The sequence below is a fragment of the Stegodyphus dumicola genome, chromosome 8, assembly GCF_044657685.1.
Source record: "Stegodyphus dumicola isolate Sdum_Otavi_A_Nest chromosome 8, ASM4465768v1".
NCBI lineage: Eukaryota > Metazoa > Arthropoda > Arachnida > Araneae > Eresidae > Stegodyphus > Stegodyphus dumicola.
This window is the reverse complement of record NC_140775.1, coordinates 142,268,333-142,286,218: the sequence shown is the minus strand read 5'-3', so window position 1 is coordinate 142,286,218 and position 17,886 is coordinate 142,268,333. Positions and strand designations below refer to the sequence as shown.

The following is a 17,886-nucleotide window of genomic DNA, read 5'->3' as shown; positions in this document are numbered from 1 at the left end:
AATTCGTAACATTTGCACAAAATATACCTGAAGTTAAAATTTGAGCTTGAGGTGTACATGTTCAGGTGGCAGCCTGTGTGTGCTTGAAATACGGTGGCTATAAAATGCTACCATTTTTTATAATGTGAGCAAAATACATACACCCACACAAATTCTTTATTATTATTTATAATTCTTTTATTTTTTGAGACAAATGAACTGTTGTAATTATAAAGAAAGGGACACTTAACACTTTTAAAATAACATATTTTTTTTAAAGGAAAGCACATAAACAAACAAAGACAAAACCAGTTTTATACATAGTTTTTTTTCCTTATTTAAAAAGTTTATTATTTTTTATTAACGTAGAGAGAAATTATTCATACTTCTTTAAAAAAAATTACATTATCTACCAAAAGGAATTTCAATATGAAAAATTATGAATGAAATTAATTCTAAAATATTTTTCTCGTGCTACCAAATATTTGGATATATTTAATTTCTGGATAAACATACACAGAAACAATAATTTACAGTAATTTATTCAGCCTGTGTTATTTTCCTTGCACCATCAGCAAGCATTTCTTGCACTGCTTTGGCAAAATTCACCTGTCCTTTAATTGTACTCAAGTATTGCGTATATGATAAATTACCATCTTGAGATGGCCCGCTTGAAGGATCTTGTTTTCCAAGGGTGACATGGAGCGGTAAATACTGCACACTATCTTTCTGTTGCAAAATGCATTCTTGAATAGCTTTCTGAAATAAGAAATTTTAGAAAAAGAATAAGTTTCCTTTAAGTGAATAAAGATACAGTGGAACCTGGAGATACGAGTTTAATCTGTTCCAGCACTGAGCTCGTATCTAGAATCAAACTTCTCCATTGAAAATAATGGAAATCTAGTTAATCCGTTCTGTACTCCCAAAAAATATCAACATAAAAATCAATTTTTCTAATAAATAACACTAGTAAATAATATAACCATAGTTTACCTATATGATAGCTTCTGACACCGTCCTTTTAACTACTTCTCATTAATTCACACCAACATCAGCTTCTCAACATCTTCTAGGAGTTTTGGACGGTGCTTGGAAGTAACAGTAATTCCTTTGACTACATCAAGTTTCTTAATTTCTTCCTGCTTCTTCAGAACACTGCAAATCGTCAATGTTGAAAGGACGTAAGTCTTTGCCAATTCTGTCATTCTTACACCATACTTATGTTTATATACGATTTTTTTCTTAATTTCAACGGCCATGGCTTTCTTATTTTTCTTTGCAGCACTATCTGAGGTAACAATCTTCTTGAGAGGCATCGTGAAATAATTATTTTCATGTTAAATATAACTCGCAAGCGTACAAACATGTAGACCAAAGCACACTGAGTGATCTGACGAGGGAATTCCTTCAGTCGGATATGGTTCGGGAAATGGCACCACACATACCAACAGCCTGGCTCATGGCTCATATTTAGAGACAAAGTTTTCGCTCTCTTGAATTTATTGTATATAGAGGTGCTCGTATCTCGAGGTCCCACTGTACTACAAACATACATAGAAATTATGGCCTTAAGGCATTCCATTACTTATAGTATGAGGTGAATCCAAAATATGATTACATATGTGATTGCATTATCTGTTAACCGAATTATGGCTAAGGAAATTGAGATGGACAGTGCCACTAGAAAATTAGTTCTTCAAACTGAAGAACAATACACATCAATACTAGTTCATTTCTTTGTCTATACTTCCAAAGATGCTTTTACGATTACTATCAATGTCACTCCTTCGGTTATTGCAAGTTCTTCCAAGAGATTCCTTTTCTGGATATTCCTAGCTCTAAAAAGCTGTTTTTTCCATTTCTGCAGAGTTGATGACAAAAATTCTACCCTTAGTGTCAGGTACCTTTATAATTATTTTAATATACAACTGCACACATGCTTATATAATTATCTGCTGCATATTCTAATACTGGCTAATAAAGCAGGCTTAGGTATGTGATTCTTATATGACCTGACAAAATTAAGTTTCAATATTTACTCATCATTTCCATCTACAATATATGGTTATGTACTACATTTATTTCAAAATACATAACCATATTTCTGATTCACTCTGTAAACTTACTCTTATTCATTCTTTCTTTAGCTGGCCAAATTTTTTACAAGTATTTTTTTTTAACAAATTAAATTATTATTGTCAATTTTAGGGAAAAGTCAGGGGTGATTGTGACCCCATTTGAGAAATCCTGAAAATTACCATGGAATAAAAATCCAATACAATTTCAAATAATTCAGAATATTAACATTATACACACACGCACATACAATTTTCTTGGCAAAGCAAAAAGCTCAGTATGATCAGAAAAAGATTTTGATGCACAGAATGGCTTTTTACTTAAATCTTTATACATTAGATGGGAGCTTGAAGTGCGAATCAGCAAATGTTGGAGATGAGGAACTGCTGAAAATAACAGAATTGTTCATGGAATATACAGCATTTTCAAAAGCTATTCAATTAGTTACCCCTAGAATCTTTACAATTTAGTCCTTAGAGATATTTTATGCCCTCCTCCCAAAACTCCATATAAACTTTTTTTTGTAATGAGAATGAATAATATTTTACAGTCTCTGCAGTGAGGCTATCAGTGTTGAAGGATGTTTTACAATCTATCACAATATCACCCATATTATTAAATGAACTGTCAACAAAGCGTCTATGGAAACAACTTAAAACAGATTTAATCAGTTTTGTAAATAATAGGTATCTCTGTTTCCCAACTTCTAAATGTTTAATAAATATTTATATACAACCTATATATGTATTCTATGAATATGTTATATCTATAAAATGCTATAGTAATAATAATGTTGTAATCTATAAATGCTATTTTCAAAGCCTTTTTTTGAATTAAAAGACCTTTGATTTATCTAGCTTAAGATTTTGGACTCCAATAAACTTGAAATTTAGGTTCAACGGGACTATGATAAAGAGCTTATTATTTTATTAATGCTAACTCATGAATATACACATTTTTGATATCATAACAAATTATATTTTATTCAATATTAATTATTTTTATTTGTAGAGTTTAAATAATATCCATTAAAGTAATAAAAGTAGTATATTAATTCTTTGGTTTTGATTACTGCTAGAGTTGACTCAAAAGGTTACAAAAAAAATTTCCACTTCTATTCAGGAAAAAATTACATACAATATCAAGTTTTTACCTATTTAAACAAAAACATAATTGGATTAAAAAAAGGGTGGAGACTTCTATAATAAACTTCAGCAAACAATGGTATTCTGATAATAAATGACATATTCACATTATTAAAATGAAACCTGGACATTTCAGAGAAATTTCATACCATAGATACATTACTTTGAACTACGTATGTGAATAATCTGTTACCTAACATTAATTATTTCTAATTTTAATGCATGCTTTTAAACAGCATGAAAGATAAACTATCATAAAAACAGCAATATTTAGTGGTATTTACTATAAATGAATTAATATTAATGCTTTTTTTTAAACAGTGTAAAACATTAAATGCCATCATTATTTTTTAATGGCACCTAAGTGGTTTATTCTAGCCATTCAACCCCTGCGACCTAATATTACTTCTAAATAGAATATATAACTGTTTAAAAACAACATTATTTTTAATGTGTCCTCTTTGTAGTCTTTGAAAAGACTAGAAGGTTTGCTGCTCCTAGAAAATATGTATCAAATTATCCAGACACTTTGATATGCTTAGTTTGCAAATAAGTGAGACATTAATACGGAGTCAGTCAACCTTTAGTTGAAACAGATGTCATCTCCAAAGCAAGATTATTTATTCATTAAATTCTGGAATGTTGCAGTTGTAATTTAGCGTCATTCTTTAAAAATAGCACTGGCCAATTTAATGATGAATGTGAGGCTAAACTTGCAAACATCATTCCACAGGATTCAGGGGCATGTACTTTTCTGTGAATTTTTCATCATTGTAATAATAGCCACAGATAATGATTTAATAACTTAATCTCTTAAGCTCGCAAATTTAATTTATTCTTCAGCAGGAAATTAACAAAGAACAAGCAAAAATTAAATTGTTTCATTGTTCTTCAGAATTAAAGTTATTTAGATTATGGAAAAGCACTAAAGGGTTATTTGCCTTAGGGAAGGGATAGCTTCATGCATGACACTTTAAGGGAAACTAGCTCATATTCATTTTACACATGGGGAAACCATGAAAACTCTCAAGCAGCCGCCCAATTCACATGGATTTGAATCCAGGTTCAAAGGATTTTATCACTGATGAGCTCAATGCTCTTCATAATGATAAAGTTCAAGTTAACACTTTTTTAAACGATTGCTTGAAAAATTAAATCTATTATTTTTGGTCTGAAATGCGAACATATTGTAAATACATACACAAACAGTGGATCTAAACAGCTAAAGGAGTAAGCTGAAACAGACTACTAAACCTGTCAACTAGTAATTTTTCACAGTGAGAAAATATCTAGTAGAAAGAATTTAAGAAGTGGAATTATGAAACCAATATCTGATAATATTATGGATTGCAAAGGCCGAAAAACATGTGACAATGAATTTATGAAATGCCATACAGATAGTCCAAATCTTTTACACGAATCATTACTAGAGATATATGCTTTTACATGTAATCTAAAGGTAACCCAACAAAAATCTGCATAGTCATCTTGCTTCAGCCAGAAAAATTTCACTTTTAGAAGCTTTAAGTAAGGACTACATAATAATATTTTTCTTTTTTTAGCTCACAGGGTTTAATTTACAATAAATTTTTGTTTGAAGGAGAAGAGTATAGATTCCTGCTTTGCAAAGAAGCAACAGACAGAACTTTCAAAAAGAAATCATTACATTAGACCAGGAACAGCTAGATCAAGTACCAGATTTAAGCTGTCCCTTCACACAGTGAACTTATTGTTACCTTTTGATTTAAAAGTTATTAATCATCCTGTTACTAGTTTGGCATCTTGCAGACTACATCCTCTTTCCTAAACTGAAATTTTACATTAAAAAAAAAAAAAAAAAAAAAAAAAAAATCATGCTTATAGCATTTAAAAATTCAGAATGCAACAAGAAAATGATAGAGTATTTCAATAATTGCTTCCATCAAAACATCCATATGTTCTAGATTATTTAACATCGCAAGGAGTACATAGTAATAGAAGAAATACATACAGAAGGCTAAATGCTGATAAAGTTTCTCATCCTTCCAATTACCCCCTTTTTTTGTGCAATGAATTTAATTCTAGACACACAGTGTACCTATTAATGATGCTAGACTCATATTTTATTTTATTCATTTTTCATGGATGCAATATACACTCATGTCCAAAAATTAAGGAAAATGCAAAATCAGACAAAGGAAGAGTTAGAAGCAAAACAAATTTGACTTATTTGTAAAGCTTATTTATTAAACATAAGGTAAAGAGCAAAAAAAGATGCTATATGTTTGATATTATTACAAAAAATAGCAATTTTTCTCCTTGGAGCTAATTACAAAAAAAAAAAAAAAAAAAAAAAAAAAAAAAACACCTATTTACAAAAAGCAAATATTACATGGTTGGTATGATTGTTAACACATTGTAGGTTTCCCAGACGATGCAATACAGTCCGTACAACGCCTAGGCATGCTGAGTATCGAATTATCGATCTGATCTTGGGGAATATTACACCACTCAAAAAGCAATGCTCTCCAAAGTTCCGGTAGACATGTAGGAGGAGGTTGACGGACTGCAACTCATCGGCCAAGCATGTCCCACAAGTGCTCTACTGGATTCAAGTCCGGTGAGAGAATGCTGGCCAATACATACGGGTGATATCCTCCGATTGAAGGCATTCGCTTACGATGTTTGCACCGTGAGGACGGGCGTTGTCATCCATAAACACAAATTGTGCGTCTATGGTGCCCCGAAACAAACGTACATGTTGTTCCAGAATGACGTCCCGATAGATTTGGCTTGTCATGGTTCCAATTTGAACATACAGGTCAGTTCTGGAACCCAGAATAATTCCACCCCAAACGAGCACTCCTGCACCACCGTAACGGTGTCGTTCAATGATGTTTTCTTGGTGGTAACGGGTACCTGGAGCTCTCCATATGAAAGTCCAGCGAGAATCAGACTGCAAGCTAAACCTGGACTCTTTCGAAAACATCACATAAGCCCACTGTTGCGGTGTCCACAATGCATGCTCTCTACTCCAGGCTAACCGCAGGTGACAGTGTAAAGTAAGTGCAGTATTTGGAACACATCTGACAGGTCTACGAGCATATAGACCAATCTGCTCTAAGCATCTGTACATGGTCTGCCTTGAAATTGTCGCACCAATGGCTGAAGAGAGCTGACGAGACAGGTCTGAGGCTGTGCTCCACCTGTTTCTTTTGGAAGTAACTGCCAAATACCGGTCCTCATTCGGCATTGTAACTCTGGGGCAACCTGTTCTGTAACGTCTACTCACATTACCATCATCTTGGAATCATCGCCAAAGCCTGGAGATGACACTCTGGGCAATTCCAAGTTCGTCTGATACTTCCAGTAGGGTACGCCCACATTCCAGATGGCAGTTAATTCTACCACGTAAGAAATCATCCAAATGCGTCCTCTGTGTCATAACTATTCGGTTATTGCACTGAAATGTTTATAAAGCGCTTGCGAACAATTTTACTTCTTTGCCTGTATTCCTTATATATCACTCTCTTACACTTTTATCATTGTGACGTACCATCGGTGTCATCTGGTTACTTCCTGAAGTTTGCATATGATTCTTGAAGATGTGTGTAGTGATTTTACAGGTGATATATTTATTTTAGTGTTCGATTTTCGCGTGACTCCGAATTATCCTTAATTTATGGACATGATTGTAAAAATGCACAATATCATAACATAATATTCATCTTCTAAAAAAAGAAATTTTTATTTTAAAAATATTACACTCTTACACAGATATTAAATAACTTCCAAAAATAATTACAGGTGAGAATTATATTTGAAATAAAAATACTATGAAAATGAGTTTTACCAGATGCAGTTCAATTTGATTGCAAATTGAAAAGAAATCTTCAAGTGTTTTATCAAATCTTGGAGGTGTATCATCCAAAGTTTTCCTATAAAAAGAAAAGCAAAATTTATATACACTAACAAGAAAATATAACTTTTAAATATTATTTTAAACCTCAAATTTCAGCTACTTATGACCTCCCTCTATATAGATATTTAAAATACCTAATTGTAATGAAAGTTTTTCAACAAAACATCCCTAATAAAGTTAAAAAAAAAAAAAAAAAAAAAAAAAAAAAATGAAAGCAGTGCCTTTAATGTGGGTAGTAATCAACACAAAATCTATGATTTTCTGCCATTTTCAAAGCCTTTATCTCAGAAACTTGGTGGCTGAGAGTCAAAAAACAGATCAAGCTCATTTTGGATGTACTCTGCAGAATGGGAGATACCAGAAGCAAGATGCAGCTGCAGGTGTGAAAAAAGGTAGAAGTCTGAAAAGGAGGGATGTCGGTGCTATATGGTGGGTGTAGCAAAAGATCCCATTCGAGTGCATACAGAGTCCAGCCAGTGAATACAGACCCATGTGGTCTTGCATTATTGTTGGAAAATATGACTTATTGTAACCCTTTTTCTGCATCATGTCTTCTCCTTGAAATATTTATTAGGCTTAGTTCTTATTTTAAAGGGATATAGTAGTTACTTCTACTTCTTTTTTTTCCCTCCCATTGTTTGTGTTGAGAACGGACTGTTTCAGCCTAATTAAGATGCAAAAACGAAACGTGATGTTACGTCATCTGGAAAGCCGAGTCGTGCCGATAGCTGATTGGTTGCTGTGAGATGTTTTGTCATGCCTACTTCTGGTATAAGTATCTCGCGTCGCTCTGGCTCATTCCTTCTAGTTCCTGCTTTCTTAGCTCTTGGGTGTGTGGTTTCCAGCCCCTATCAAAAGACGTCTTGCGATGCGTGCAGTCTGGGGATAAGTTCCAAGGTTCCAGGCTACAAGATGACTTTTCCTGAATAAGTTCCTTGATTCATGTCTACAAGATGACTTTTCCTGAATAAGTTCATTGGTTCCAGTCTACAAGATGACTTTTCCTGGATTCTCAAAAGAGGCTACAATGTGAGTGACTGCCGTGGGCGGCATTCATGTTCTTCATGAAGGCGGCATTTAACATAAGTTAGCGATGTTTTACTGGGCTATGATTTCTCGGGTTCAACTACAGTGAGTGGAGTTAGGCCGGATTTAAGTGCTCTCAAGGACTTAATTTAATTTTCAAGTGCTTTCTTGATCATTAATATATTGACAGTGTTGCTAATTTCATTTGAAACCATATAATTTCTGTTTAGGATACGTTTTTCGCGTATTGAATGCCAGTATTTTGGAGACCAGGCAAAATACTATTTAATATATGAAATTTTTGATAATGATGGTTATATTATAATTTCTAAGTTTCTGATATTGTTTAAATTTATTCATTGTGTTTTTATTTTTTTATGTATTGTTAATAAATTGGTTAAGTTTGAAACCTTTTATTGTCTTCAATGTCTGCACATCACATAACCTTAGGGAGCTTCTATTGCTACTGCTGCTAAATGTTTAATTTTATAAACTTTAAACTTTGCTTTTGCATCATTTTGGTTATGGGCCACAGCCCCTGAGTTATCTTTGGTGCAGACTTTTGAAGTTTAAAAATTAATTTAGGACTTAAGAGACTGGGGGGGGCGGTTTTTGTTGAAATTCAAATATGGCTACTGTTAATGTTATGCATAATATTGCTAAACTTGAGGCATATAATTATTTTACATGGTCTAAAGATATAAAGTTTGTTTTAAATGAGAAAAATGCATGGCTTTTGGTCAAAGGTATTGAAAAATGTCCTGATTTAAATGATGTTAAGGGTATTACAAAAGAAATTGTTGCCGACTATCAAAATAGAAGTCGTTTGGCATTATCTTTAATTTATATGAATGTAAGCCCTGAATATAGAAACTTGATAAGTGAAATTGATGACCTGGTAGTTACATGGAATACGTTTGCCAAATACTTTCAGCCAGATTATCGATCTAGACATATGTCCTTGCATTCTAGTCTAGTCTATATGCCCTTGTTTTCAGAGTTCTTAAATTGTAAAATTAAGCCAAATGAAAGTATTAGTTTCTTTTCTTCTAGATTAAAACGGGTAACTGAACAATTGGCTGATATTAATCAGGCTGTAAGAGAAGTATACATATGTTTTCAGTTTCTTAGGTTCCTTCCAGATAAATATGATCAAGTAGTTCAGAATGTTTTGAGGTGGCCAGATGAAAAGTTCATATTTAAAAATGTTGAACTTGAAATACTAGCAGAGGAAACGCGTCTTAATTAGATAGGGAAAATTCCAATAACACTATAGAAGTTCAAAGTACTCACTGTGAACCCAAATTTAAGCAGATTAAACGGTTCAAGTGTTATAAATGTGGCCGTTCAGGTCATATTAAAAAATACTGTAGAATGAAAGGTAATTTTTCCAGATCACCCTCGCCTGTTTCTTCTGTATCATCAGCTGTATCTAGTAGTAATAAAACATCTCCTAAGTGTAAGAATAAACCCAAGTTGTGTAAAGGTAAAAATAATTCCCATGCTCAGTCCCATTTTATAGCTCAAGCTAATGTTAACAATTTTGGAGGAAAATGATGATAGTTGGATTTTTGATACTGCTGCATCTCATCATTTTTGTAAAAATCGTGAATTGTACGATACTTTTTCTCCTGTGAAGAATGAGAATATGCTAGTAGCTATTGATGGGGTAACTTTTCCAATTCATGGGAAGGGTACTGTTAAAATGAAATTTGGGGATAGAGTTATTTTGCTTAAGGATGTTTTATACTCACCTGAACTGAGATGAAATTTAATATCTGGACCTAAGGTGGATATCAATGGAGCAAGATTTTATGGTAAAAATGGGCAACTTAAAGTTACTGATGATGAAAATGAAACTTTGTACAAGGCTAAGTTGATAGGAAGTAACTATCATGTATTCCCGAAAATAGTGAAAAAGGGGGGCAAATCTGTGAAATTTGAGGCATCCACAGTTCAGCATAACAATAGTGAATTATGGCATGGTCGGTTTGGTCATATAAATTATGGTGCTATTGTCAGGACTAGTAAGAGACATTCAGTTCGAGGTCTTCCTGTGTTAAAGCACTCGCCTAATTTGTTTTGTGAACATTGCCAAATCAATAAACAAAGACGAATCTCCTATAGACCCTTAGAAGGTATTCAAGTAAAGAGGCCGCTTGAAAGGGTTTTTTCTGATGTATGGGGACCTATTAACATTCCAGGTAGGAATAGTGAACGTTATCTCATTTCCTTTATTGACGAATATTCTCGTTATGTGGTAGTGTACCCCATTGTAGAGAAAAGTCAGGTGTTTGAAGTATTTGAAAGGCATATAGCACGTGCTGAAAGATCTTTGAACCTTAAGTTGAAATACTTTAGGACTGATAATGGACGAGAATATGATAATGAACAATTCAGGTCATATTGTAATAAAAATGGTGTAAAGCACGAATTTACAGACGTATATACTCCGGAACAAAATGGAGTTTATGAGAGATTCAATCAGACAGCTCTCAACAATGTACGTGCAATTTTACATGATAATGGAATGAGTCCTGAATTTTGGTAAGATGCAGTGATGTATTTTGCATATTCATTTAATAGAATTTGTCATAAGGGCCAAGATAGAACCCCATTTGAATTGTATACTAAGCGGAAACAATCAGTACGTCACCTTAAGGCATTTGGAACAATTGCCTATGTGGAAAATTCCAAAGGCTAAAAGAAATTCTAAGCTTGATCCAAAGGCAACGAAGGGCTGATTGATTGGGTACAGTGTACGAACAAAAGGGTACAAGATTTGGTTGGAAAATGAGCAAAAGGTAGTAGAAACCTTAAATGCTACTTTTAAAGAGTCAATTGGAATGCAGAAAAGTGGCAGTGGAGCTGCACTGGGCACCCTTCCTGATTTGGAATCTGAAGAGAGGATAGAGTTCCAATCTACTGATACTCCAGTTGGCTATTTTCCTGAAATAGAGGAAAGAATTGATACCAGTGTACCCTCTTCTATACCTAGCACTGACACTCAATCTACATTGAGACAAGTAACTTAAACTTGGCTTCGTAAACCTGTTCCAAGGCCAGACGGCACTCGTACGGATGTGTACTATTTTGAGAGGGGGTCTAATCAAAGACTATGATCACCAAATGATGTAGAAAGGTATTGCACTGAGCATAATATTCAGTATGATCCTACCTTGTTTGATTTCAAGGGAAGCAATACTTATAGTGGTGAAATCGACCCAACTGGCACTCCTTCAACGTCATATACCCAAGATAGCTGACTAGAGGTTTCAATTCCAAACACTTATAACCAGGCAATGAAATCCACAGAAAAGCTTAAATGGATAGAGGCAATGGAAGAGGAAATGGCCAACATGAGAAAGCATAAGGTATGGCATCTTGTTCCACTTCCTAAAGACAAGACTCCACTAGGTAGCAGGTGGATTTTCAACATTAAATGTGACGAATTTGGAAACATTGTTCATTTTAAAGCTCGTTTAGTGGCTCAGGGTTATTGACAAATTAAATACGATACCTATGATGAAACCTACTCTTCTGTAGTTAACTTTTCAGTAATAAGGCTCTTTTTCTCTCTTTTAGTTGCACACCTTGGATGAGCAAATACAATGCGACGTAAAAAGTGCCTATCTCTACGCTCCTTTACCAGAGGAAATTTACATGTTCCAACCTCAGGGTTTTGTAGAGCGAGATAAAGAAACTTTTGTGTGTTGTATAGATAGAGCCTTGTATGGTCTGCATCAGAGTGGGCGATTATGGTACTAAGAGTTGGATAGAACACTATGTAACCTAGGGTTTATCAAGTTTGAGTGGTGTAATTGTGTCTATTGTTTTAAAGATTTTGTCATTCTGTTGGTTTATGTTGATGATATTGTTGTGATTGGAAAAGTGAAGTTAGGCTAAAAGGATATTAAAAATCCTGAATTGACATTTTGATTTGAAAATTTTGGGTAAAACAAGAAAGCTTTTGGGTGTGGAATTTGAATATGAGAACAATAGCGTTTTGATTCATCAGCAATTATATATAGAAGACATAGTTGATCGATTCAAGTCTTTTAAAATACAAATTACTTCCCTTCCAATAGTTAAAGGTGTGAAATACTCAAAGTCTCAAAGTTCCAGTACACAAGAAGAAATAACTGAAATGATTAATTATCCTTTTAGAAATGTTTTGGGATGTATCTCGTTTCTTTGCAATTGTACTCGTCTGGATATAGCTTATGCCGTTAATATATTTTCTCAGTTCCAAAGCAATCCTGGTAAGTTTCACTGGGAAGGATTACTTAAACTTTTAGGATACGTTTCCAATACCAGACATCACAAACTTAAACTGGTATGCAAGGAACTGAAGCTCAATATATATTCAGATTCGGATTTTGCTTCAAGCAGGGATGATATGGTGTCTATTGGTGGACAAATAGCTTTGTTGGGAGAATCATCTGTATCTTGGCGTACCTTTAAAGAAAAGGGAGTGAGTTTGTCTACTATGGAGGCTGAATTTATCTCCATGACTGAATCAGCAAAAGAATTAGTTTGGTTTAAAAACATTTTGGATGAATGCATTCAGTTTAAAATTGCAAGTAACTATGTTTCAAAACCAATATTGTTTGTGGATAACATGGCTGCTATATTACCCATTGAAAACTCAAGGACAAAACATATAGATGTAAAACTATTTTTCATTCGTGATCTATTGAACAGGGAAATTTTTTATCTAAAATATGTTCCAAGTAAAGATAATCTGGCTGATCCCATGACAAAACTGCTGACTAAGCATAACTTGATAAAATTTTGTGGAACAATTTTCTTGTGAAACTTGTTTTTGTGTTTTCTTTAGTTGAAAATAATATGTTATAAGTCATATTATGATGAGTATTAGATAATGCAAAACTGTATAGTGTAGAATGTTGTATGATTGACCAGGGCCCTGGGTAAATGTATTGAATGTATGATCATACATATGTCTTTGTATTGTTTTGTAACATGTTGGACTTTCTTGTTATGGTAAAATTTTGAAAAATAGAATAAGATGTTCCTAAAGGAATATTTTTCTTAAAAATTTCTGAATTGAATTAAATTGTGATATTTATTTATTCTTGTTTTGAATTTTGTAAAGATACTGGGGTTCAATTTTATTTCAGGTCGGAGATGATGATGTGGGGGGCATTTGTTGGAAAATATGACTTATTGTAAACCTTTTTCTGCATCATCTCTCCTCCTTGAAATATTTATTAGGCTTAGTTCTTATTTTAAAGGGATATAGTAGTTACTTCTACTTCTTTTTTTTCCTGCCACTGTTTGTGTTGAGAACGGACTGTTTCAGCCTAATTAAGATGCAAAAACGAAACGTGATGTTACGTCATCTGGAAAGCCAAGTCGTGCCGATAGCTGATTGGTTGCCGTGAGATGTTTTGTCATGCCTACTTCTGGTATAAGTATCTCGTGTCGCTCTGGCTCATTCCTTCTAGTTCCTGCTTTCTTGGCTCTTGGGTGTGCGGTTTCCAGCCCCTATTGAAAGACGTCTTGCGATGCGTACAGTCCGGGGATAAGTTCCAAGGTTCCAGTCTACAAGATGACTTTTCCTAAATAAGTTCCTTGGTTCATGTCTACAAGATGACTTTTCCTGAATAAGTTCCTTGGTTCCAGTCTACAAGATGACTTTTCCTGGATTCTCAAAAGAAGCTACAATGTGAGTGACTGCCGTGGGCGGCATCCATGTTCTTCATGAAGGCGGCATTTAACATAAGTTAGCGGCGATGTTTTACTGGGCTATGATTTCTCTCGTTCAACTACAGTGAGCGTAGTTAGGCCGGATTTAAGTGCTCTCAAGGACTTAATTTAATTTTCAGGTGCTTTCTTGATCATTAAGCGTGGACCTATTGACAGTGTAGCTAATTTCATTTGAAACCACATAATTTCTGTTTAGGATACGTTTTTCGCAAATTGAATGCCAATATTTTGGAGACCAGGTAAAATACTATTTAATATATGAAATTTTTGATAATGATGGTTATATTATAATTTCTAAGTTACTGATATTGTTTAAATTTATTCATTGTGTTTTTATTTTTTTATATATTGTTAATAAATTGGTTAAGTTTGAAACCTTTTATTGTCTTCAATGTCTGCACATCACATAACCTTAGGGAGCTTCTATAGCTACTGCTGCTAAATGTTTAATTTTATAAACTTTAAACTTTGCTTTTGCATCAATTATCTTAATGGAACATTAGCTTTTCGAGCCAGAACTCAGTTTGATGTTTTTCCTTGAAAGCAGCATCAACATGGACTAGCATCTCGCTCTACACTCTACTGTCAAGAGTTTTACCTTTTTCTAGATACTCTTTGTGGATAATACCATGGCAATCCAACCAAATACAAAGCATGATCTTTTCATTAGCCAAACTACACTTTGCGATGCTACTGATGGGCTCACCTGGTGCAGACCATCCCCCTTTTCAGCCTGTGTTGTTGAAACAAACCCACTTTTCATCACAAGTGATTATTCGGTCCAGAATTTTGTCCTTGCATTGATATTCGAGCAGAGCCCGACCATGTCTGTTCTTATCTGCTTGAGTCAGATCATGCGGCACCCAGTAACTGAACTTGTAGGTCAAGTACTGTAATTTCCGGAAGAAACGCCATGGCGTTTACATGTTTAAAACTTAAATTTTCAGCGGGTGCGGTGTTTCTACCCATGCGGCATTTAGATGCACTAAAAATATATTATTTCCTATGATGGTCATTGTACATAGTTTGGATGGCCTTGTCATTGTACATAGACTGGTGCTGTTCCCACACAAAAGACCATTCAGTTGCTTTTTGCAAACGTTACTTTGTTTACATTCTTTCCCTTGAACGGACCTAAATGCCTTATTTACCCTACGCGGGATCTCAGAACAATAACATTCTTCCCCCTTTCAAATCAACATTCTCATCAGTTTTAATAGTCTCTCTCCTCTGCCATTTGATGAATCTTCCAGGACCCATCCTCTCCCCAACCCTGCCTTTTCTGCAATTTTTTTCAGGTGGAGGTGGACATAACTCCACCTGCCTTGCAATAACGAACTCTGACGTATTTCCCCTTCAGCATGAATTGATTTTTCTTGACATTCTGCCAGATACAGATCCCACCACTTTGGGTACAAGTACCTGTTGAATAGTTTTTAAGTAAGAAGTGAGCGGAAAATTTTTGAAAATGGCACCTAAACGGCACAGAAGCTACACTGCTGATTTTAACCTTAAAGTAATTTCATGTGCTGAATAAATTGGAAATAGAGCAGCAGCTCGAGAGTTTGAAGTGGACAAGAGGATGTATTCGACATTGGAGAACTGAAAAAGAACTTCTTAAAAATATGCCACAACAGAAACGAGCTTAAAGAAGTGGTACTGTAAGGTGACCGAATCTAGAGGACGACCTCCTTGCAAACTGGATAAGGGAGCAACAAGGAAAGAGAATGGCAATTTCGACTGTAAAAATTCGCTTGCAAGCAAAATTTATAGCAAAACAAATGAACATAAATGATTTCAAAGATGGGCCTTGCTGGTTTAGCAGATTTATGAAAAGAAAAAGTATTTCTGTGCATACTAGAACAACAAATTGGCAACAATTACCAATGGACTGGCAGGATAAAAAGGTATCTTTTCTAAAATATGAGACAGATATTAATGACAAAAGAAAAAAAACTTCTTCGGTCACAGATAATAAATATGGATGAAACACTGTTAGCTTTCGACTCTCCTGAAAATAGAACTGTTGATGAAACTTGTGCAAAAACTGTATCTGTGCTTACGACGGGGCATGAAAGAATGTCATTTACATGTGTGTTTGTGCAAACGAGAACGGCTGGATGTGCGAAACAATCATGCATGAGTGGCTACAAAAAGTTTGGAAGTGTTGTAAGGGATCTTTTTTCCAACGAAAAGGGTTATTGATAATGGATTCCATGTGTGCTCATTTACTTGAGTCAGTGAAAACCAGATGTCAAAAATTGTGTACGACCGTAGCAACAATTCCTGGTGGTTTGAGAAAAAATCTTACAACCATCAGATTTGTCAGGTAATAAATACTTCAATGCTGAACTCCGAAAGCGGTGGGAGTGTTGGATGAGTGAAAGATTGCCTACGTATACCAAAAGCAGTAAAATGCGTAGAGCATCTTATGAAGAAGTTGCAAAGGGAAGTGTGTGGAAATCGGTAAAAATATCGTCAATAATAGCAGGTTTTAAAGAAGCTGAAATTATATCCTTAGATAAAGAGACTGTAAACCAAGAGGATGAATGTGACGATCTGGGAAGACTTAGACCAGGATTTACTAAATCTTTTTAATTCAGATAGTGAAGAATCAGATTTTGATGGCTTCATATGATGTATAGTTTGCTTAATTCCTTTTGTAAGTAAAATTTAAAATTTCCTTTTGTCATCCAAATTTAATATTTTGTTGTTGCAACATTTTTTATAATATAGTCCAAGTATTACAAATATGGACTTCTTTAGTGGGTAAATATAAGTATATACATGAACGTAAATATATTTTCAACATTTCTTACCTTTAATTCATTTTTGAGTTATAGTTTCATTTCATGCATTTTTCTTAACTGATATTTCATATATCAGGACTTAGGTTGAGATTTTGCATCTATACGGCCCGGGACGATGTCACGTGCAATTTAATCTATTGCGGCGTTTCTGTTCAATTAAAATTTTTTCCCACCATTTATCTCGAGTGCAGCATTTACGCTGATGCAGCCTTTCTTCCGGTAATTACAGTATATGTAATGCACAGCACGACTAACGGACATGGTATTAACGTCCACATCCTTGGCAAGCTCTTGAGTGGTTGTATACTGATCTTCCACAAGATCTTGCAGGCGGGCCTCATCAACATCAGTAGGCCGGCCAGAATGCTCTGCTTCTTGAATATCATAGTTCTTGTTTTTTAGCTTTCGGTACCAAAACTTCACAGTGTCATATAATACGAGGGCTGTTCATAAAGTATGGAGGCTGAATTTATTCTATTTATTCCAGAAAACCCCTAGTGGTGGGACTGTGTGCATCATGCATGTGCATGCTTCACCTTGTTTCACAAAAACCGGCAGGTCTGTACAGTGCGCCGTTCAGTCACACTGACTTCTTTCATGTGGAGTGCTTGCGTGCATTCGTTGAAAACAGAAAATGTCTGAAAACACGGAGCAGTGAATTTATATCAATTTTTGCTTTAAGCTCAGTAAATTTATAAATTATTAAATGGGCACCAAAACCTACAAGATGATGAAAACAGCATTTGGAGATTAGGCGATGAGTCATGCTCGGGTTTTCAAGTGGTTCTGGCGATTTAAGGAGGGTTGGAAATCAGAGGACAGTGAACTCTGTTCTGAACGCCTGTCCACCTCTTGCAATGAGGACAAGATTACACAAGTGCAGGCTGTGATGCACTCTGATCGTCGTTGTCCAAGAAAACAGTCCGAGAAATTGCAAAGAGTGTGGCATTTCTATAGGATTATGTAATGAAATTTTGAGAAAGTACTTGAACATGTGCTGAGTGTCTGCAAAGCTTGTGCCACGTCTCCTCACTGAGGATCAGCAATTCCAACGACTGGCAATCTCATCTGATTTGTTTCAAAGTGCAAGCGATGATCCAGAGTTCCTGAAGCTCATCATCACTGAAGGCGAGTAGTGGATTTACGGATATGATCCCGAAACAAAGCAGCAGTCGTCACAATGGAAAAGCCTCGGGTCTCCTCGGCCAAAGAAAGC

The 17,886-nt window shown here is 34.8% G+C and overlaps 1 protein-coding gene across 1 annotated transcript in view; it reads right to left on the bottom strand.

Annotated features, from left to right (window-relative positions):
- Positions 1-229: 229 nt before the first annotated feature.
- Positions 230-17,886, bottom strand: part of ix (mediator complex subunit intersex) — a 30,697-nt gene continuing 13,040 nt past the window's right edge. The window contains exons 3-4 of the mRNA XM_085822513.1: positions 7,033-7,117; positions 230-738 (exon numbers count right to left, since the gene is read on the bottom strand). Of these exons, the coding sequence (XP_085678639.1) occupies positions 520-738; positions 7,033-7,117 (304 nt within the window). The 3' untranslated portion in view covers positions 230-519. The remainder of the gene's footprint in view (positions 739-7,032; positions 7,118-17,886) is intronic.